Consider the following 23,220-nt stretch of genomic DNA (forward strand, 5'->3'; position numbering starts at 1 on the left):
GTACTTTGCTGTTGTTCTGGGATTGATTTGCACTTTTCACACGAAACTACGTTCATCTCTAGGAGACAGAATGTGTCTCCTTCCTGAGCGGTATGATGGCTCCATGAAGTTTATACTTGCGTACTATTGTTTGTACAGATGAACATGGTATCTTCAGGCATTTGGTGCCAGACGTGCTGGTTTGAGTATTTCTGTAACTGTTGATCTCCTGGGATTTTCACACACAACAGTCTCTAGAATTTACTCAGATTGGTGTCAAAAACAAAAAACATCCAGTGAGCGGCAGTTCTGTAGATGGAAATGCCTTGTTGATGAGAGAGATCAACAGAGAATGGCCAGACTGGTTGAAACTGACAAAGTCTACGGTTACTCGGATAACCGCACTGTACAATTGTGGTGAGAAGAATATCATCTCAGAAACTATTGATTTTAAATTGTTGATTACAAGTACAGAAACATCTTATTTAAATTTTATTGCAAAATATTCAGATGGACAAATATAAAAGTAGTTTAAGGGTCCTTTCACATTTTGTTCGATTGCTTGGACCGAACCCAAGTTCGTTTCCTCCCCCTCCCCCCGCATGTACAGTGCATCCGGAAAGTATTCACAGCGCTCCATTTTTCCACATTTTGTTATGTTACAGCCTTTTTCCAAAATTGATTATATTCATTATTTTCCTAAAAATTCTACAAACAATACCCCATAATGACAACATGAAAGAAGTTTGTTTGAAATCTTTGCAAATTTATTAAAAAGAAACAATGAAAAAAAAAAATCACTTGTACATAAGTATTCACAGCCTTTGCTCAATACTTTGTTGAAGCACCTTTGGCACCAATTACAGCCTCAAGTCTTTTTGAGTATGATGCTACAAGCTTGGCACACCTATTTTTGGGCAGTTTCTCCCATTCTTCTTTGCAGGACCTCTCAAGCTCCATCAGGTTGGATGGGGAGTGTCGGTGCACAACCATTTTCAGATCTCTCCAGAGATGTTCAGTCGGGTTCAAGTCTGGGCTCTGGCTGGGCCACTCAAGGACATTCACAGAGTTGTCCCATAGCCACTCCTTTGTTATCTTGGCTGTGTGCTTAGGGTCGTTGTCCTGTTGGAAGATTAACATTCTCCCCAGTCTGAGGTCCAGTGTGCTCTGGAGCAGGTTTTCATCAAGGATGTCTCTGTACATTGCTTCATTCATCTTTCCCTCGATCCTGACTAGTCTCCCAGTTCCTGCCGCTGAAAAACATCCCCACAGCATGATGCTGCCACCACCATTCTTCACTGTAGGGATGGTATTGGCCAGGTGATGAGCGGTGCCTGGTTTCCTCCAGACATGATGCTTGCCATTCAGGCCAAAGAGTTCAATCTTTGTTTCATCAGACCAGAGAATTTTGTTTCTCATGGTCTGAGAGTCCTTCAGGTGCCTTTTGGCAATCTCTAGGTGGGCTGTCATGTGCCTTTTACCGAGGAGTGGCTTCCGTCTGGCCACTCTACCATACAGGTCTGATTGGTGGAGTGCTGCTGAGATGGTTGTTCTTCTGGAAGGTTCTCCTCTCTCCACAGAGAAACGTTGGAGCTCTGTCAGAGTGACCATCGGGTTCTTGGTCACCTCCCTGACTAAGGCCCTTCTCCCCCGATTGCTCAGTTTGGCCGGGCGGCCAGCTCTAGGAAGAGTCCGGGTGTTTCCAAACTTCTTCCATTTACGGATGATGGAGGCCACTGTGCTCATTGGGACCTTCAATGCTGCAGACATTTTCTGTACCCTTCCCCAGATCTGTGCCTCGATACAATCCTGTCTCGGAGGTCTACAGACAATTCCTTGGACTTCATGGCTTGGTTTGTGCTCTGACATGCACTGTTAACTGTGGGACCTTATATAGACAGGTGTGTGCCTTTCCAAATCATGTCCAATCAACTGAATTTACCACAGGTGGACTCCAATCAAGTTGTAGAAACATCTCAAGGATGATCAGTGGAAACAGGATGCACCTGAGCTCAATTTTGAGTGTCATGGCAAAGGCTGTGAATACTTATGTACATGTCATTTTTTTCATTTTTTATTTTTAATAAATTTTCAAAGATTTCAAGCAAACTTCTTTCACATTGTCATTATGGGGTATTGTTTGTAGAATTGTGAGGAAAATAATGAATTTAATCCATTTTGGAATAAGGCTGTAACATAATAAAATGTGGAAAAATGAAGCGCTGTGAATACTTTCTGGATGCACTGTATGTGTTCACATAATTTTATTTGGGTCCAAACCACGGTCCGATTACCTCATTAACATGAGTACAAGCGGCAGCTGTTTACCACTGTAACTAACAACAACAGCTCAATAAGCCGTAACTGAGTTAAGGATTTACCACAAAAACTTGCCATGCACAGAAGAACACTTGTGTTTGTCTGCCAATGATTCATTGAATGTGCAATGATGTGAACATTTTTAGAGTTTGTCTGCCTCGAGCCCGCGGATGCATTGCAAGACGTGAAAAATGTGAGCTGCTCTCCTGAAGGAGATTTATTTGGACACAAGCAGGTATGGAAAATGCATTACACCATAATAATTGCGATCGCGAGCCCGCAAAGACGCAAATTATATACATCATCACAAGTGGTTCACTTCCGCGATTTGGTGCGATTGAGGTCATAGCAGCAGCGTACCATATCAGAGTTCACATGAACTGTACCCCAGACCACCTTCTCAAGCAGACCTGGGTGCTGTTCACAGGTGCGCACCCAGGTTTGGAAACCAGCGTTCACATTATCCAAACGAACCGAACTTTGACATCATTCGACCCCCGGTGCACACCAAAAGTTCTAGTGTGAAAGCACCCTGGCAGTGAAGGGAGTAGGTAGGGACTCAATTGTGACATTCACCGTGCATCATGTGAGTGGGCGCTGCAGAGCTCTTTTGGCGCACTTTGAAACGATGAATGTTGTGAAAAGCACTATACAAATAAAAATTACTTGACTTCCGGAACCAGACTGTTGGGCTCTATTGCTGAGAGGAACACTAGTCTCAGCCTCTGATGGACAACCTACACACTATTTATGGACCATCTGCAGCATATTGCATGTAAAAATGGCAATTACTCACCAAAATCACAAGTGTCAGAGTTTTGTTTGAGCAGCAAGAAAACGAGATGTCTTTGAGCACACCTGTATATTATGCTTTATTCTCAGGGTTACATTAGATTTTAGATTTACAAAACAAAACCAACCATGGTCTAATGTCAGTCAGATTGTCTCTTCCTGTGTAAGTGTGCAGTTCTTGGCCAGAAAAGCCACTTAATTTTTAAAGTATATCAAACTTTATGCTGATATACAGTTGTCTGACTATGCGAGAGTCTCACAACATAATTTATAGTTTTGATCCTTTTAATATATATGTCAATTTCTCCTTTTCTCTCTCTCTCGCTCTCTCTCGCTCTCTCTCTCTCTCTTTCTCTCTTTGTGTCAGTATGAAGATGTAGCAGACAAGGATGATCTGATGGGGGTGGAGGACACAGCCAAAAAAGATATCCTTCAAAGCCATTTGTGACCATAGTCGCATAGAATTAGTGTGCCAATCAACTTCATTCAGGATGAATAGGAAATTTAAGACAGTTAATTATTTTTTTTATTTTTTTTCAAGGTTGATGTCAAAGTCATTTGTTTTGTTTTTTCAGATGTACTGTGATAATGGGGTTGGTTTCTTTAACAGTAACGTACGTTTTTTCTCCAAGCCATCTCTGAAGAGCAGGAACACTATTTTCACTCTTGGTCAGAGGGGGGCGGTATTGAGTCCTGCAGAGCTGGAGGGGCCCATCCTTGTTCCACACGCCGCTCAGAGAGGAGACTGCAGAGTGAGACACACAGCACAACAAAGCAAAAACAGGCAGCATGGGAAACATTCATTTGATTTCTTTGTCTTTAACAGTGGTGTTTGTTAAAGCAAGCATCACTGTACTGTTACTCATACTTGCAGTTAGTGATTTGAACAAACCCCTCACCTTAAGTATTAAAGCTGAAGTAATTTCTGCGACACTTGTGCCAACGAACAGAATTGCAAAAATAATACACTGTCTTACTGTCTTTCTCTCTGACTGTCAGTACCCATATGAAACACTCTTCCGCAGTCAGCACTATGCTCTGCTGGATAATGGCTGTCGAGAATTCCTCTTCCTGTCTGATTTCTTCATGGTGGCTGGAAACTCAGCATTGGATCTGTTTAACACCATCATGGGAAAAACCCTCAGCCTGTTTCTGGTACAGTCAAAATCTTTATCTGAGTGTTTGCATACACCGAATTTTCTTGGTCCCACAGTGTTTTATTGTGTAGTTTGTTAACCCTATGTAACAAAAGTAACAACATGGTTACTGCACTTTGTGTAAGGTTATTTAAAAATAAATATTATTTATGGCATTATTTTTGAAAACATCCTCTGGTATCCACATGGGAAGTGCCAGATAAATTATATATACTGTATATATGCACTCACTGACCACTTTATTAGGTACATCTGTACACCTACTTATTCATGCATTTATCTAATCAGCCAATCGTGTGGCAGCAGTGCAATGCGTAAAATCATGCAGAAGACCACGTTGGGTTCCACTTCTGTTAGCCAAGAACAGAAAGCTGAGGCTGCAGTGGGCTTATCATCTGTGTGCCTCAGCAGAAATCCAGATCCATCAGACCAGGCTATGTTTTCCTATGTTGTCTTTAACTTTTCAGTTTTGGTGAGCCTGTGCCCACTGCAGCTCGTTTTCTGTTCTTGGCTGACAGAAGTGAAACCCGACATGGTCTTCTGCTGTTGTAGCCCATCCGCCTCAAGGTTCGACATGTTGTGCATTCTGAGGTGCTATTCTGCTCACTACAATTGTACAAAGCAGTTATCTGAGTTACTGTAGCCTTTCTGTCAACTCGAACCAGTCTGGCCATTCTCTGTTGACCTCTCTCATCAACAAGTCATTTCTGGCAGAACTGCCGCTCACTGGATGTTTTTTGTTTTTGGCACAATTCGGAGTAAATTCTAGAGACTGTTGTGTGTGAAAATCCCAGGAGATCAGAGTTACAGAAATACTCAAACCAGCACGTTTGGGGGGAGTCACATGACGCCATGCGAGGATCGGACGTGTGAACGGCGAGCTCTGCGCACTTTGCTAGTTTTAACATTTTTAAAGACATAAACCGATGAGATTCACTACACACTATTCCAAAACTGTTCTAGGAGGACAATATGTCAAAGAATTAAAAAAATCCTCGGGCTCTGGAGACATTAAAAGACACTTACGTGCTCAAGCTGATGCCGCTGAGCAGGCCCCAAGCCAGGGAGTCAATTTATTCGGAGAACTGCAGGAAATGCGGCGAGAGATGTTGAACATGTCGGCAATGCTGATTGCTGTCTTGGATGATCTTGCTGTGATACGTTGATCGATCACTGCCATGGAGACAAAATTCTCTGAGGTGGTTACAAGAGTGGGGGATGTCGAGAAACGGATCGATTATCTGGAGTCATCGGAGAGGGAATTATCTGCTAATCCGCTAGCGACCAAGGTGGATTTGGAGCGTGTCTGGGAGAAGTTGGAGGACATGGAGAACTGTAGCCGGCGGAATAACGTCCGTACTGTCGGAATTCCTGAGGCCGAAGAGGGTCAGGATATGGTGAAATTCCTGGATGGGCTCTTTCCGAATCTGCTTGACACAACAGGCCATAAGCTGGAAATCGAGCGAGCTCACAGGGTTCCTTTTTGGCGAGCTGCGGAGGGAGGTAGGCCCCGATCAATTCTGGCCAAATTTCTGAGATCATCCGATTAAAGATCTTGTGTTACGTGAGGCGAGGAGTAAAGGAAGGCTTTCTTGGAAAAACCACAGCATTTTCTTGTTCCCAGACTTGCCAATTCGACGAGAGAAACGTGATCGATTCAAGGAATGCAAGAAACTTTTACATCAACGGAAGGTCGCTTTTGTACTGCTATTCCCGGCCAAATTGAGAATAGATGCTAAGGATGGCTGTAAAACATTCACATGCTCACAGCAAGCGATGTCCTTCATAAAGTCAATGGAGTGAGTAAGTTATCTTGTGGTACTCGCGTTGCAGCGGAGTGGACCGGCTCACTGAACATTCATTTAACTGTTCGAGGGAACTGAGTGCTTTTTTATTTTTTAACATTTTTTTTTTTTATTTTTGTGCTGGTTCCGCCTGTTGGCTGGAGTTTGTTTTATAGATTATATTTTGCTGTGTAATTCTGTCTCTCAAAATTTGTATAGAAACACCGGACTTGAGCAATCTGACAGCAAAGCTGTTGCGGGGGTTCTCGTAGGCATACATGGACTGTTTAAGTTTAGAGGGATGGACGCCAGTTGGTGCTATCGTGCGCAGGGTTAATGTGCACGTTTTTCTTTTTTCTGTTTGTTTGGTTCTGGGGGAAGTTCGAGGTTTGATTGTTGCAATAATGTTGGAATGTTGTCTTTATAATTTTGTTTTTGACACAATCTATATTTTCTTATATGTCAAAATGTCAAATGTTAATATGAGTGGACTGTCTCTCTCCACATGGAATGTGAATGGGTTGGGGCACCCCATAAAAAGAAGGAAGGTTATTTCGCTTCTTAAGCGTAAGAAATATGATATAGTGTTTCTTCAAGAAATGCATCTTTCCCCGCAGGAAGCTGAAAAATTTGGGAAGATATGGGATGGGCATGTTTTCTTTAGTGCTGGCTCAAGTAAGAGCAGGGAAGTCATTACACTGATAAATAAGCATCTACATTTTAAATGTCTCAAACAGATTAAAGATAAATTAGGAAGAGTCATTATTGTTTTAGCTGAAATTCATGGACAGAGTCTTATTTTGGCTAATATTTATGCACCTAATGTTGATGATCAGGGCTTTTTTATAGATCTTGAAGGGATGTTGCAAGCCGCTGGCACCCCTCATGATATAATATTGGGAGGAGAATTTTGATGGACTCAGTCCTTGATCATAGTGAAGCAAAAGTGTGCAAGCCCCCTAAAGCAACATTGATAATTCACATGATGTGTAAAAATCTTGGTCTTACAGATATTTGGAGACTTTTAACCCATCTGGGAGGGACTATACGTTTTTTTTCATTAGTCCATAAGATTGACTCTCTCAAAATCCTGATTTCCAACAAATGTTAAAGGCTGAAATCAATGTCTATATGGAGACCAACTGGTCCTCAGTATCCCCTGTGGGCGCGGCTTGGGAGGCACTTAAGGCATTTTTTAGGGGCCGGATCATACAGTATGCCGCATTCACCATAAAATCCAAAGCACAAGAACTCATGAAATTGGAAGGGAATATTAAAAGTGCAGAGGCAGAGCTGAAGTGCTGATTGTTGTCTAATGGTCTCAGAGAATTGACCTGATTAAAATACAGATATAATACTATTTTTTCGCTGAAGGTGGAGTTTTGGCTATTCAAAGTCATACTTTGAGTTGGGGGACAAGGCAGGAAAACCTCTGGCTAGATATATAAAACAGAGAGAGTCTTTTTCTACCATTCCATCAGTGATATCTGCTGGGGGTGAAATATTTACCTCAGCCATTGATATTAATAATGCTTTAAAATCTTGATCTCTATAGTTCCACGTCTTTGTCTACTGATGAAGATATTAGAAACTTTGTGGAACCATTAGAACTGCCTAAACTGACGGCTGAGCAAAAAAATTATCTTGATTCTGAGATAACCTTGGAGGAGCTTGGCAAGGTAATAAGGCCTTGCCTACAGGCAAGGCTCTGGGGCCAGATGGCTTTGCCGCTGAGTTTTTTAGATCTTATGCTACAGAATTGGCTCCACTTTTGCTAGAAGTTTTGCTAGGGTTATAATTTTATATAATTTGATTCCACATTTTCTGTTATGTTTATTTAAGTTGTTGTATGGAATCAATAAAAATTGTTAATAAAAAAAACAAACAAACAAAAAAAAAAAACAGCCTGTCTGGCACCAACAATCATGCCATAGTCCAAATCACTGAGATCAAATTTTTTTCCCATTCTGATGGTTTATGTGAACATTAACTGAAGCTCGTGACCCGTATCTGCATGATTTTATACATTACACAGCTGCCACACGATTGGTTGATTAGATAATTGCATCAATAAGTATGTACAGGTGTTCCTAATAAAGTGGCCGGTGAGTTTGTGTGTGTGTGTGTGTGTGTGTGTGTGTGTGTTATATATATATATATATATATATATATATATATATATATATATATATATAGCACTTCCATGAGTACGGTACAAGCCAGGGCCTTAAACTGTTAATCTTTTTCTTTGTTTTCACATTGATTTTAAATGAGGTTCGCACCCCTGTTAAGTCATGTGATTGTTATTTGTATAGCGCTTTTTCTTTTTTTTTCTTTTTTACAATACACATCGTTTCAAAGCAGCTTTACAGAAAATCTTGCCTTAATGTCTAAGCCAGAGGCAACCATGGCTTATTACCAAAACATGGAACCTCTGAAACATTTAAAACCCTGATTTTTGTGATTTTGAAGCAATAAATATTAAATATTTTAAGTAATTAAATAATGATTATAAAAAAAAAAAAACCCACTCATGACTGGGTACCAAGGGTGCAAATTTAGTCTAAAAATTTAGAATAACTCAGTAGAGGTTAGCTAATTTAAGACAGAATGTTTGTAGTTATTGATAAACTTATATTTAAATTAAAAAATAATTGTTTTTCTTACAATAACTTGGGTAACAGGGTTGCTTGTTGAGCATTATGAATGCAGTCTAGAGTTTGTGTAAAATTAAGAAAATGGAATATGATTATTTAGGGTACGTTTACACGAGAACGATGTACTAAAAACTGAAAAGTTTTTCCTTTGCGTTTTTGAAAAGTTTCGCGTACAGATGACAACGTTGTCAAAATGATCCCCATTCACATGAATCTGCGAAAATGACTAAAAATGCTGTATTATGCATGCCAGGCCAGTAGTTGGCAATGTCACTTTGTAAAGAAACACTACGTGCCTGTGTAAGCATCCTTTCATAGAGCGGTGAATACAAATAATGAAGATGGCGAAAGCATCAAGCAATTTTGTCTGGACGGACGATGAGGTTGCTATATTACTACAATTACTTTGCTGGAGAAGCGTCAATAAACTCAAAATCTTGAGCAGCACAAACACAGTCCTGTAGTCCACAATTGTAATTTTGAATGTCTCACGCATTGTTTTGAAGTACTCGTGCGCATGACATCAAAACGTTTTTGTATGTTTACACAGAGATGATAATGGCATAGTTTTCAAAAACGTGCACTTTGAAACCTGTTTTCAAAAGTTTGCGTTTTCAGGCCCCAAAACGCTGTTGTCGTGTAAACGAACAGTCAAAATGCATAAAAAGTTTTCCGTTTTTAGTTGAAAACTTTGTCGTGTAAACGGCCCCTTACTTGTCTTCCCTCTCTGCTGTAGAGAGTCTGAACGATGCTACTTGGTGTCACAATTTGAATAAATGTCCCATTTTTTTGTAATGGGGAAAATCATGTAACGGTTACGCATTAAAATGTGGTACAAAACTAAACCTTACGTTTTGTTAATTGAAATTATTCAATAATTAAGCCTTTTTGACATTTAAGTAATTTAAATGATGCAGTTCAACAGATTGTGTCAGTATTATAACACAATTTCTAATAGATTCCAAACTAAAAACTGCCTAATGCTTTAAAAAAATATATACTTAAAATATATACTGGGAGATTAAAATGACCTGTTTTTGTAGAGAGTGTCCTATGTCATTTTTCTGTTTTTTCTCTCTCTCTCTCTGTAGAAGAATCTGTCAACGTATCTATCAGACTGTTATGACGGTATAGCTGTGTTTCTGTGCATTCACATCAGTCTGCGCTTCAGAGCCATCACGGTCAAGAGGAATATACCTGCTCTAGACAAGTGAGTCGCTACACAATCACTCAAACACACTGAACTAAATATTGAAAACATTGTAGTCTAAACACTTCTTAAAAACTGTCCTAGAATGACATGCAACAAAATCTTGTTTATTGCGTGTTGACAAAATGACTGACGAAGATGTTCGTTGACAGAGCTTTTTGATTTTGTCAGCTATAACGAGGACAAGTTTGTTTTCTTTCTTTCTTTCTTTTTTTTTTTTTTTAAGAAATAATTGATTTAAATAATCCAGTCCTAGTATGATGGGGATTTCCCCGCTTGAGCTGCAAGAGCTAAACACCTGTATAATTAACTTTACTAACAGATTAGTTACCTCACTCAAACATGTCCTATTTATGTGACATTAATCAGTTATATCTACAAAATAAACATAATATTACAATTTACATCTTCACAGACAATGAAGCCAATGAACAGGTAAACTTGAAGTTACGCTTGTCAGAATGAGTAACTTGCGTCCTTAAAAACACGCTACACAACGCAATATTCTAAACAGTCACTTGCAAAAAGTAGCTAATACTTAAGTATATTTATTATATGCTATATGAGAGTTTTCTCATGTTGTTTAATCTTACACATGAAATATATTAACCTTTTAAAAGGGTCATGAAATACATGTTTTTTTTTTTTTTTTTTATAGTTTTATTATCTTCCCTGAGCTCTACTGATAATGTTAGTAAAACATTTTCACATTAAAACATTCATAATTTAGTAATATATGATTGTAAGGGGGTTTAGAGGAAAGGAGGAGGCGAGAACCGGCTTGACAACTTAAATAATAATTTATTAACCCAACCACAACCAAAAACACAGCACAGCTGCCTGCAATTCTCTCTCTCTCGAACTGTCGTCCCCGGCCGCCTTTATCCCTCGCGCGCCCCATCAGGCTGATTGGGGACCGGGTGTGTCTCATTCCAGCCCGGCCCCACCTTCCTCAGCTCTACACTCCTCCCGGCGTTGCCTCAGGCCGGGGAGCCCCCGGCATGACGTACACCCCCCCCCCACCCTTCCTCTCCGGGTGGGGGGGGGCGTGCCTTATGCCCCGACTGCCGGCGGGTCCTCCCCGCCTTCCTCGACCTGGGAGGAGACAGGAGGGGAAAAAAAAAACAACAACACAAAATGGCGAGGGAAAGGCCAACACGGAGCGGCAGAGAGAGAGAGAGGAGAGAGAGAAAAAGAAACTCACCGGTTCTCTGATGCGCCGTCGCGTGGTCCTCGATCACTACTCCACCCTCTCAGGCGGACTGCAGCCGCTCCTCCCCGGGCGGACCGGAGTCAGACCTCCGACCCCCAGCGGACAGAACGCCCCTCCGCGTTCCCGGCGTCCCGTGGGGACTCTCCTCCGCCCCTGGCAGCGGCCCTACCACTCCAGGTGGTCGGGGAGTCGCTTCCCTCCTCCCCCCGCGGACGGCGGTCTTCTCTCGACCCCTCCGCGTTCCCGGGGGACGGCAGGGCACTCCTCCGCCCCCGGCAGCGGCTCCCTCGCTCCAGGCGGTCGGGGAGTCCCGTCCCCACTCGCCTCGCGGACGGCGGCCGTTCCCCGTGTCCGGGTAGTCGGGCTACTCCGTCCCCCGTCGGACGGCAGCGGCGCTCCCCTGGGTGGACGGCAGTGTCGAGGACTCTGCGACGGGAATCCCTCCTCCTTCCCGGGTTTCGGCACCAGTGTAAGGGGGTTTAGAGGAAAGGAGGAGGCGAGAACCGGCTTGACAACTTAAATAATAATTTATTAACCCAACCACAACCAAAAACACAGCACAGCTGCCTGCAATTCTGTCTCTCTCGAACTGTCGTCCCCGGCCACCTTTATCCCTCGCGCGCCCCATCAGGCTGATTGGGGACCGGGTGTGTCTCATTCCAGCCCGGCCCCGCCCTCCTCAGCTCTACAATGATCATTTTGCACCCTGTCTCTGGCTCTCTGTCTGAAACACTCGGTTTTGGCCTAAGCGCCTCACTAAAACGTAAATGCCTATTTTTCTGATTAGCTAACATCGTGCAGCCCCTCGAATAGAACCATTTTTGAAACTCGATAGGAAGAAACTGAATAAACACCAAAACATTATAAAACTAAATGTCAGGGTTTACACAAAATGCACATCCAACACATTGCATCCAAATATATTAAACTGTTCATCTCAAGCACAGCTGTTAACATTCACACCGTGTCTACACCGGACGCGAGAGTGGCGTTGCATCAAAAGCAATACCCATTATAATCACTGATGCTGTCTAACATGGAAGTGTCTGTTGTGGCCCAATCTCTCTTCTCTTCACCTGTGTGACTGACTGAGAACCAGTGGGCGGGGCCAAGGGTGCAATGATGGAGACACAGGCTTTGCATAGGCAGATGTGTTTGGTCCTTGTGACATCACAAGTTCCATGAATTCCAAACGAGACATTTTTGCAGCTTGGTTTAAATAAATGCTCTTTTTCTATTAAGGAGGAAGGTTTCAGTTCTGAAACATACAGTATGTTTTTATAGTACAATGACCTCCTATATGTCAAAAGATCAAGGAAAATTTTATTCCTCATGTCATGACCCCTTTAATATGTTTTATATATACACTGATGAGACAAAACATAATGACCACTCACAGGTAAAGCGAATAATGTTGATCATCTCCTAACAAGGCCACATGCCAAGGTCTGGGTAGATTAGATGGTAAGCGAACGATCAGTTCTCGTAGTCAATATGTGGAATGCAGGAGAAATGGGCAGGAGTAAAGACCTGAGCGACGTTGACAAGGGCCAAATTGTTATGGCCAGACTGGGTCAGAGCATCTCTGAAACAGCAAGGCTTTTGGGGTGCTCCCGGTCAGCAGTGGTGAGTCCCTACCAACAGTGGTCCGAGGAGGGACAAACCACAAACTGGCGACAGGGTGTTGGGTGCCCAAGGCTCATCGATGCACGAGGGCAATGAAGGCTATCCCGTCTGGTCCGAACCAACAGAAGGTCTACTGTGGCACAAGTCGCAGAAAATTTGAATGATGTTTAAGGGAGGAATGTGTCACTTCGCACAGTGCATCGCACCCTGCTGCTTATGGAGCTGCTTAGCTGCAGACTAGTTAGAGTGCCCATGATGACCCCTGTCCACCATCGAAAGCACATACAATGGCCACGTGAGCATCTGAACTGGACCTTGGAGCAGTGGAAGAAGGTTGCCTGGTCCGATGAGTCCCGTTTTCTTTTACATCACATGGACGGCCATGTATGTGTGCGCCGTTAACCTGGGGAAGTGATGGCACCAAGATGCACTGTGGGAAGACGACAAGCCTTTGGAGGGAGTGTGACACTCTGGGCAATATTCTGCTAGGAAACCCTGGGTCTGGCCATTCATGTGGACGTCAATTTGACACGTGCCACCTACCTAAACATCGTTGCAGACCAGGTACAGCCCTTCATGGCAATGGTATTCCCTGATGGCAGTGGCCTCTTTCAGCAGGATAATGCCACACTGCACACATTGTTCATTAATGGTTTGAGGAAAATGATGAAGAGTTCAAGGTGTTGCCCTGGCCTCAAAATTCCCCGAATCTGACTGAGCATCTGTGGGATGTGCTGGACCAACAAGTCCGATCCATGGCTGCTCCACCTCGCAACTTACAAGACTTGAAGGATCTGCTGCTAATGTTTTGCTGCCAGATACCACAGGACACCTTCAGGGATCTTGTAGAGTCCATGCCTCGGCGGGTCGGTGCGGTTTTGTTTGCACACTGAGGACCAACAGCATATTAGGCAAGTGGTCATAATGTTTTGGCTCATCTGTATATTTAAATAATTGTAAGTAATGTATAGTTTTCAAAATATTTTAGGTTTGGTTTGTTACAATTTGATACATGTTTGTCAATTTGCACATTATTGCCAACTAAAATGTTATTTTTGTCGACTAAAATTATATGCCATTTTAGTCAGAGTAAACGTGACTAAAATGAATGAACATGATATAATGAGATACGGACTAAATTTAAAGGACATTTTTGTCAAAAGGCTAAAATTATGACTTAATTTTCACAGAAGAAAAAAAAAATATATATATTGTAAAGAGGAGGCGAGAAGCAGCTTTTCCTGGTTCAGGTAAGCGTTTATTTTCCTCACTGCAGCAAACACAGTCTTTCAAGGCTTTTACGCTGTTCAAAAATTCAGTCTAAAATCCACAAGCTATTTCACAAAATAAACTCTCAACTTTGCAACAACAGACTCTTGGCTTCACAATCACAATCTCTCTCGTCTACTTGCGGTGTGGCTCTATTTATGCCGCTCTCCCCGTGCTCACTGAAATTAGAGAAAGGTGTTAAACATAATTTAGCTCAGGTGTAAGCGCCCTTACCGCTTTCTCTCTCCGGAGAGATGCTTGACCATGCCCCCGCTGCCACATATCCCCACCGCCCGACTCAGGCCGGGGCGGCATCCGGCCTGCCTACCACTCCCCCCCATTCCTGGAAAGGAAGTCGGCGACAGCCATCTGCGCCCCTGGTCTGTGGACCACCTTGAACTTAAACGGCTGAAGAGCCAGATACCAACGGGTGATCCGGGCGTTAGTATCTTTCATGCAGTGGAGCCACTGGAGTGGGGCGTGATCCGAGCAGAGGGTGAAGGCCCGCCCCAGCAGGTAGTATCGGAGAGCGAGGACCGCCCACTTGATGGCGAGACACTCCTTTTCCACGGTGCTGTAGTTTCCCTTAACGAGAGCTTACGGCTAATGTACAGCACCGGGCGCTCCTCCCCCTCCACCACCTGCGAGAGTACAGCCCCCAGCCCCCTATCTGAAGCATCTGTCTGTAAAACAAAAGGGAGAGAGAAGTCAGGTGAATGTAAAAGCGGCCCCCTGCAAAGTGCGGCTTTAACTTGTGTGAACGCCCGTTGACACTGCTCCGTCCACTGGACCGGATCTGGAGCTCCCTTTTTAGTGAGATCAGTCAGCGGGCTGGTGACGTCCGAATAATTAGGCACGAACCTTCTATAATAGCCAGCCAGCCCCAGGAACTGTCTCACCCCCTTTTTGGTCTTGGGTCTCGGGCAGGTCGCAATCGCCGCTGTCTTGTCAATTTGGAGACGCACCTGCCCGTGGCCCAAGTGGAACCCCAGATACCATACCTCCACCCGTCCAATCGCGCACTTCTTCGGATTCGCTGTGAGTCTCGCTCGGCGCAGCGATCTCAGAACCGCCCTCAGATGTTGCATATGCCGCTGCCAATCATTGATATAAATGATGATGTCGTCTAAATAGGCAGCGGCGTAAGCTGAATGCGGTCTGAGGATTCGGTCCATGAGACGCTGAAACGTAGCCGGGGCTCCAAACAAACCGAACGGAAGTGTCACAAATTGGTGTAATCCAAACGGTGTGGAGAAGGCGGTTTTCTCACGGGAAATTGGTGTCAAGGGGATCTGCCAATAACCCTTCGTCAAATCCAATGTCGAATAAAAACGAGCAGTACCCAACCGATCGAGCAACTCATCAACGTGAGGCATTGGATATGCATCAAATTTAGACACCGCGTTGACGTTCCTATAATCCACACAGAATCGCACAGACCCGTCGCTCTTAGGCACTAGAACAACTGGGCTGGACCAATCGCTGTGGGATTCTTCTATTACCCCCATATCAAGCATTGCATCCAATTCTTCCCGAACAATTTTCTTTTTGTGTTCGGGTAGTCGGTAGGGGCGGCTACGTACCACCACCCCCGGCTCGGTCTCGATATGGTGATGGATGAGGTTTGTACGTCCCGGTAGAGGGGAGAACACATCTGCAAACTCCTGTTGCAACTTAGCAACCTCCGCGAGTTGGCTCGGTGAGAGGTGGTCTCCACAAGTGACCGGGGTGAACTGTTTATGTTTTGAACTCACCTCCGGTCCGAGCTCCGCCTTCTCGGGAACTACCATAGCCAACGTCACAGGAACCACCTCCCTCCACAATTTTAGGAGATTGAGGTGGTATATTTGACGTGCGTCCCCTCTATCGGTTCGTCTAACCTCATAATCGAGATCTCCCACTCGTCGTGTGACCTCAAAGGGTCCTTGCCACTTGGCGAGTATTTTAGAGCTCGATGTGGGAAGCAATACAAGCACTTTATCTCCCGGTGCAAATTCCCTTAGCTGAGTTCCCCTGTCATACAGTCGGCGCTGTCGTTCTTGAGCTTGGAGCAAATTTTCCTGTGTTAGTTGCCCCAAGGTGTGGAGTTTTGCTCTAAGATCAAGAACGTACTGAATTTCATTTTTACTGTTTGAAGGTCCTTCCTCCCAGGCCTCTCGCATTACATCAAGCACGCCGCGTGGGCGTCACCCATACAGCAGCTCGAATGGGGAGAACCAGTGGAGGCTTGCGGGACCTCTTGTACTGCAAATAACAGGGGGTCGAGCCATTTATCCCAATTTCTAGAATCATCGTGCACGAACTTACGAATCATGTTTTTGAGGGTTTTATTAAATCGTTCCACCAGGCCATCCGTTTGAGGATGGTATACACTGGTGCGAATCGATTTATTATTTAATAACTCGTACAGTTCACGTAGTGTTTGTGACATAAATGTTGTGCCTTGATCGGTGAGGATTTCTTTCGGAATCCCCACCCGGGAGATTATTTTGAAGAGTGCCTCCGCAACACTGCGTGCTGAGATGTTGCGAAGAGGCACTGCTTCCGGATATCGCGTTGCATAGTCCACTAGGACCAATACAAAGCGATGTCCGCGTGCTGACCGTTCTAATGGCCCGACGAGGTCCATTCCAATTCTCTCAAAGGGGACCTCGATCAGAGGGAGAGGGCGCAATGGCGCTTTTGGGGTGGCCGGTGGGTTAACCAGCTGGCATTCGTGGCATGCCGCACACCACCTGCGGACATCGCCGCCAATGCCCGGCCAATAGAAACGGGCTATTAAATGGTTCAGTGTTTTCCTTTCTCCTAGGTGACCTGCCATGGGATTATAATGAGCCGCCTGGAATACCATTTCCCGACGGCTCCTTGGAATCAACAGTTGGGTTGTATCCTCTTTGGTCCGAGTGTCCTGTGTCACTCGATACAACCGCTCATTTATAATTGCAAAATAGGGGTATGAAAGTGCGATGTCAGGCTGGAGTCGTTGACCATCGATGACTCTCACTTGGTCAAAGGCGTGTTTGAGGGTTTCGTCTCGCGACTGCTCCAAAGGGAAATCCCCGTCAGGGAATTCCCTGAGAAGGGGAGGGGCTGCAGCCTCTCCCCCTCTCTCGTCATCATGACGTAGAGCTGTCGAGGACGGCCCTGGCTCCGCCTCCCCTGCCAGAGCATCGCACATCACACATCTCCCTATTTTCACACAGGACCCATCTGCGCAAATTCCCTTTAATAAAACTCTAAAATCAGGCCAATATCAGCGGATGGGTGAGGCGGGAACTAACTGCAACCTCCACTCTATGCTTTTTCCCCCGAAATTTAATTGTCAGAGTCACCACCGGATACTTGTGAATGTCCCCGTGTACACATTTCACCTTCACCGTTTTAGTTGTGACCAATGCCTTGGGTTGAACCAAGCGTTGGTGGATAGTGGTTTGATTACACCCGGTGTCCACCAACGCTTGGTGAGTACCCCTCTTGACACTTACCGGTATCCGGTACACTCCGGCCTGGTCGGGGGCAGCCTGTGGGAGGTCAGAGACCCGCACCACTGTCCCCAGCTCCATCAGAGGGCACTGATCTCGGAAGTGGCCCGGGTCTCCGCACCTCCGGCAGGCCGGCCCAGGCGCTACGCCCGCACTTGCGTCGGCGGGCGCCCCCCCTGAGGGGGAGAGCGGCAGGGCATTGGTATAGGGGAAGGTGACGCCTCCCACACCCGGGGAACTGGTCTCCGTGGCTGAAGTCCTCCTCGTCTGCGCGGGGCAGGAACGGGACCTGGAGAGAGAGCAGAATGAGAGAAGATAGGGGAGGGGAATGAGACAGGGGGAAGAGAGAGAGAGCTCTTCCGCTCTCGGGATCGCCGCCATGTGGTCCTCCGCAAGCCGGATAGCTTCCTCCAGCGACGCCGGGCGGTGGCACTGGACCCACTCCGCCGTCCCTTTTGGCAGTTGTCGTATTAATTGCTCCAGTACCACCTGGTCGATGATCGCGTCGACGCCGCGGTCCCCCGCTAGCAACCATCTTCGGCAGGCGTCGCGGAGCCGCTGGGCGAAGGCAAACGGGCGGTCGGAGTTCTCCAGCTTTAGGCTCCGGAAGAGCTGACGACTTTCTTCCGGACTCCGACCAACCCGTTGCAGGATGGCTTTTTTTAAGTCTCCGTAGGCCAGGAGGCTCATGGCTGGTAGTTGTTGAGCCGCAAGCTGGGCTTCCCCGGACAGTAGCGGAATGAGTCGGGCCGCCCACTGGTCGAGCGGCCAGCCCCAGATCTCAGCAGTGTGTACAAAGAGATCCAGGAATGCCTCTGGGTCGTCCGCCGCCCCCATCTTTTGTAACGCAGGCGGGGGTAACGGCGCGTGGGTGTCCGAGGTCGTGGCTGGGGTTGCCTCCTGGCTGAGAAGGCTCCGGATCGTCTGTCGGTCCTCTGCTTGAGCGCACATGAGCTCCACAAACCGGTGGTCTTGATCTTGCTGAAGCTCAAGCAGGGACTGCTGGTGGCCCCGATGTAGGCCAGCGAGGGCCTGGAGGATCTCCGCCAACTGGGAGGACTCTATGGGGCGACTTCCATCCATTTTCAACCAAACTTCAGTCCCGGGTTTCGGCACCAGTGTAAAGAGGAGGCGAGAAGCAGCTTTTCCTGGTTAGGTTTAGGGGTAGGGTTAGGGGATAGAATATAAAGTTTGTACAGTATAAAAATCATTATGTCTATGGAGAGTCCTCATAAAACATGAAAACCCAGTGTGTGTGTGTGTGTGTGTGTGTGTGTGTGTGTGTGTTTGTGCGCGTGCGTGCGCTGCAGGTACTGGGAGACTGTGCTGGAGGTGTTGTGGCCCAGATTTGGGCTCATTCTGGAGATGAACATCCAGAGCATTCGAAACACTGACCCTCAGAAACTGGGTGTACTGGACACCAGACCACACTATGTATGAACCCTCATAAACATATACAAACACTGTCTGAAATATCAGCCTCATAGAGATTGATCGATATGGCTAATGCTGGTATTAGAGAACATTTATACACAAAATTAGATTTTGGATCTGATGCAACTAACACTTCATTGTTAATTAGCTATGTAGGTACAGTTATCGGCCAATACTGATATTATCAAAATGATCAAATATTGACTGATTAATCAGTTTAGCAGATATATCAGTTCATCACTATTATAAACCTATTGACATTACATATCTACATGACGCATCACAGACACAAAATAACATGACAACAGATAAATCTCATGAAAAAATTCAGGTTTTGCAAGCCCTAGAATGAATTATAGAAATCTACAATTCCATTTTTATTTACGAAAATGCTCATTTTTGATCGCAGTAATTAGGTTTGCATGAGTAAAAACTTGAATTCTCAAGAATGACATAAGTACTCGCAAAAATACCAAATATCAAAAATGAAATTTCAACTAGAATAAAACATAATTACTAATATCTGAAATTGCCTTTTCACTAGTAGAATTTCGCTTGTGTTCAAAACACAATTACAGACATCTATAATCAATGTCTTTCTATCAGGAAGACTCGCAGACTTTAGTGAAATTTAAGATGACATTTATTTGATGAATATACAACAGAAATGTAATGTCTCTCTTTGGCATAAGCCCCGTCTGGTGGTCCGAAGAAGTTGTACTCCGAACCGTCATATCATGCCGGAGATAGGAGGCAGGGGTGAGGAGCCTACCTCTGTGCAGGACAGGACTCGACTGGTGGTGGTGGGGGGATGGAGGTTGCCGTGTTAGCACACTGAAACAGCAATGTGATAGATTGTGAGCAAACTTATAAAGCAATGGCTTACATGTGATTGGCTACGAGTTACCTAGCTAATGGTGCGATGATGTACAGCTGCTAGTCTTCCCGCTAGAACTACGCTGCGCTTACATTACCAGTTGAAATTCCAATTTCACAAGTTAGCATTGTCTATAATTAATTTCATGCACATGATTAAATGTCAAAAGGGCTTGCAGTAATACAGGTCATATTTCAAAACAAAATCTAAAGAAAAAGGGTTAAAAAAAAACATTATGTTTTGGTTAATGAAGAAGTTTATTTTTAGAAAAATTGAGAATTTTTACATTGTGAAATTTTTTTCCCCCTGACAGTTAAGCAATTCAAGCAATTTCTCATTACTATAATGCAATATATATATATATACATTACTTTAATGCGAAAAATAATTATATATAATTTAAATTGTAAAGCATCCATATGGCATGTAAGTATTTGTTCTGCCTTTAAATCATTGCATTACATTATTTTACTACATTAAAAATGACTATATTACCGTAATGAGAATCACCAGTGAGGATAATGAGAATTACCACAAAAAAACAAAAACAACCCTGGACAAATTACGGTATGTGAATTATATTGATTGATTGATTGATTGATTGGTTTCATCACATTAATGAGACGTTGGGCGGGAAATGTGATTAAAGCTGAAGCGTTTTATTTCTGTGCCACCAAACAGAAATGCAAACAGAAGTGACGACATAAGATTTAACAATTTGCCAACACCAAGGTAACTCAGTTGTTTCTAGGTAGCTGGCAAAGTTTCCTATGGTGAGGTTAATCAAATTTCATTTAAAAAAATTGTGTATGTTCAGTGTTTTCTTGTACATTATTTTTCTACACACCTTTTTCATCAGGGTGGTAGATTACGCTAGCTAGCTCATTAAAACTCCTATATTAATTATTATATTACTCATATAATATTTAGTCAATAAATGTCCTTTTTAGCTAGTCTGGGAACTTTTACTTTTCAGTGTGTTGGTGTCCGGTGACAACCCCTCAGCTAATGATGGTAAACCTCTCGCCTTTTTCTCTTTGCTTTCCTTTTTGCATCATGGGTCGTGTCTATCCTGTGCTTTAGCAGAGTAAAAACCAGGGGGAAAAGCAGTCCAAAAACTGAAATATGCGATCATCCTCACACTCGCTCCAATGTTTACCTCTTATGCCGTCTCCAACTAACATATTTGTTTTACATACATTCAAGCCCCACAGTGGAAAAAGAAAACGTAACCATGGCAACTGGCCCAGATCAGCACGAACAGCGTGGTTTCGCAATGAGAACTGTTCAGCCCAATGGTGGAAAATTGGTGTGTTGGTGGCTATTGTCCCAGACCCAACTCACACCATTGGTCGCTTCAGTATTGTTGTATTGGGCTGGACAGGTCACTCAAAACAAACAGAGAACTTTTTATAGCCTCACATAGACAGTGTTTATGAGGAAACACATTTTTCGAGGAAATCAACCTACAAATGGTTTATTTATAGTTTGTTTATTTATAGAAGAAACACTTGAAAAAGTTACACACTTCAGCTTTAATGGTCATCGTCAAATTGTCACAATAAAAATTAAGAAATGGAGATGGTTTTGTAAGATTCAGATAGAAATTACTCCAGCATCATTTCTCTATTTCTTCTTTGTGTAGATCACACGGCGATACGCTGAATTCTCCTCGGCTATTGTCAGTATAAATCAAACATTTCCTAATGAGAAGACCAACACACTGCTCGGACAGCTGCAGGTGAGAACTCAAACACCTGAGTGTGTGTGTGTGTGTGTTTGAAGATTACATTAATACTCCATATGAAAAGGTGTGGTGTGTATTCCCTTCAGATCGAGGTGGAGAATTTTGTGCTAAAGATGGCAGCTGAGTTTCCCTCCAGACGAGATCAGCTCATCTTCCTCATCAACAACTATGACATGATGCTCGGCGTTCTCATGGTGACCTGAACACACACACTAAACCACAGCCCATGCACTGCACACAACTCGAGATGCATGCTGTAGTTTGTATTTGAAGATGACACAATTTTCATCTCCTTTTTAGCTAAACCATGCTCTTAAGTCTCTGTTGAGTTGCAGAATGCATCATGATTGTTTTTTATGTTTGTGTGATGTAGGAGAGAGCAGCTGATGACAGTAAAGAGGTCGAGGGCTTTCAGCAGCTCCTATTGGCCAGAACACAGGTACATATGCTCTGGAATTCTGGAATATTGATTTTCAATTCTAATTTGGCAAATGCTTTTAAGTAAAAATAGATTTTTACACTTATGTAGGGCTTTGCTTATTCAATCAAATATTAATATAATGTATTGCTTTTCCTCACGGTGTTGTATCAATACTTACACTTCTGTATCAATATTTGTGTATCTATATCATGTCCAACATTTAAATAATGAAGAATCAGGTCCTCTAAATATTTGCAATCTCTGAGACTGGCATTTCTCTTTATGAACCCTTTAGAATTACCTGCATTAATAATTCAGAAAGTTTGGTCTCATCTTCACCTAAATCCTAATAATAGACAAACTAAATTTGCTTACAGTAATGACAAACAAATAATTAGGCATGTCATAAAATATCGACACATCGATTATTGATCGGCACGTTATTTTATCAATATATTTTTGAGGCATCGATATATTAAAATTAGCCGCCATTTAAATGATAAGCCTAATTTGCGTGCTTTGCAAGTCACTGTCAGTTGCCGTAATAGCGTTGGGAGACCACAAGAGGATGATATATCATTTACTGAAACAGGTCGCAAGGCACCCTTATCACAACATAGGACAGTATTTTAGAGCTCCTTGCACAGGACGCATACACACAAGTTATGGAGGTTTTTCTACATTTTCAAGAATGAAAGTGGAAAAAAAAAAAAAAAAGAAAAAAGTGACATTGATGAGTTTGCAGGTTATTGTATTAAACTGATTTAACTGCGCAAACTGAACGATTAGAAATTATTATACAATTTCTCTGTATGTATCTTTGAAGAGGTTTTATTCAAGCTGTAAAACCACAAAAAGACATACTAAAAATACATTGTGTAGGCTATATGAAAGATACATTTTCGCAATATATAATTCCAGTGATGGCTAGAGTAAATAATCTTTGTGCTTTGATAATGATTTGGGGCGAATTATATGCGAGTTAACGTTCTGTGGCACTGAAGATTTTTAAGCAGCCTCGATTTTTAGGCAAGCCAGTGCTGTGTGTGTACAGAAATTACTTAGCAATGATGGGCCACTTCTATTAAAATGAATGAGAGAAATTGGAATGCCCAACGGCAGCCAACAGTCAACGGAAGTAGAAAGGAAGTCCCGCCTTACTGGTAAAAAAGCCAATCACCTTTTAGATTAAGACATCACCTGTCAATCAGCTCGACAACGCGCATGCGCATTAAGCTGTACAAGCCAAGAAA

The 23,220-nt window shown here is 43.6% G+C and overlaps 1 protein-coding gene across 3 annotated transcripts in view; it reads left to right on the forward strand.

Annotated features, from left to right (window-relative positions):
* LOC127425140 (vacuolar protein sorting-associated protein 52 homolog) overlaps nucleotides 1–23,220 on the forward strand; it is a 62,904-nt gene that overhangs the window by 16,450 nt on the left and 23,234 nt on the right. For all 3 annotated transcript variants that reach the window (XR_007894560.1, XR_007894561.1, XM_051670825.1), the window contains exons 10-17: nucleotides 3,458–3,515; nucleotides 3,709–3,842; nucleotides 4,090–4,245; nucleotides 9,780–9,898; nucleotides 18,799–18,922; nucleotides 21,445–21,540; nucleotides 21,633–21,740; nucleotides 21,920–21,985. Coding sequence is in view for 1 of the 3 variants with exons in the window: in XM_051670825.1 (XP_051526785.1) it covers nucleotides 3,458–3,515; nucleotides 3,709–3,842; nucleotides 4,090–4,245; nucleotides 9,780–9,898; nucleotides 18,799–18,922; nucleotides 21,445–21,540; nucleotides 21,633–21,740; nucleotides 21,920–21,985 (861 nt within the window). In the remaining 2 variants the exon portion in view is untranslated. The remainder of the gene's footprint in view (nucleotides 1–3,457; nucleotides 3,516–3,708; nucleotides 3,843–4,089; nucleotides 4,246–9,779; nucleotides 9,899–18,798; nucleotides 18,923–21,444; nucleotides 21,541–21,632; nucleotides 21,741–21,919; nucleotides 21,986–23,220) is intronic.

This window comes from Myxocyprinus asiaticus, chromosome 34 (assembly GCF_019703515.2).
Source record: "Myxocyprinus asiaticus isolate MX2 ecotype Aquarium Trade chromosome 34, UBuf_Myxa_2, whole genome shotgun sequence".
NCBI lineage: Eukaryota > Metazoa > Chordata > Actinopteri > Cypriniformes > Catostomidae > Myxocyprinus > Myxocyprinus asiaticus.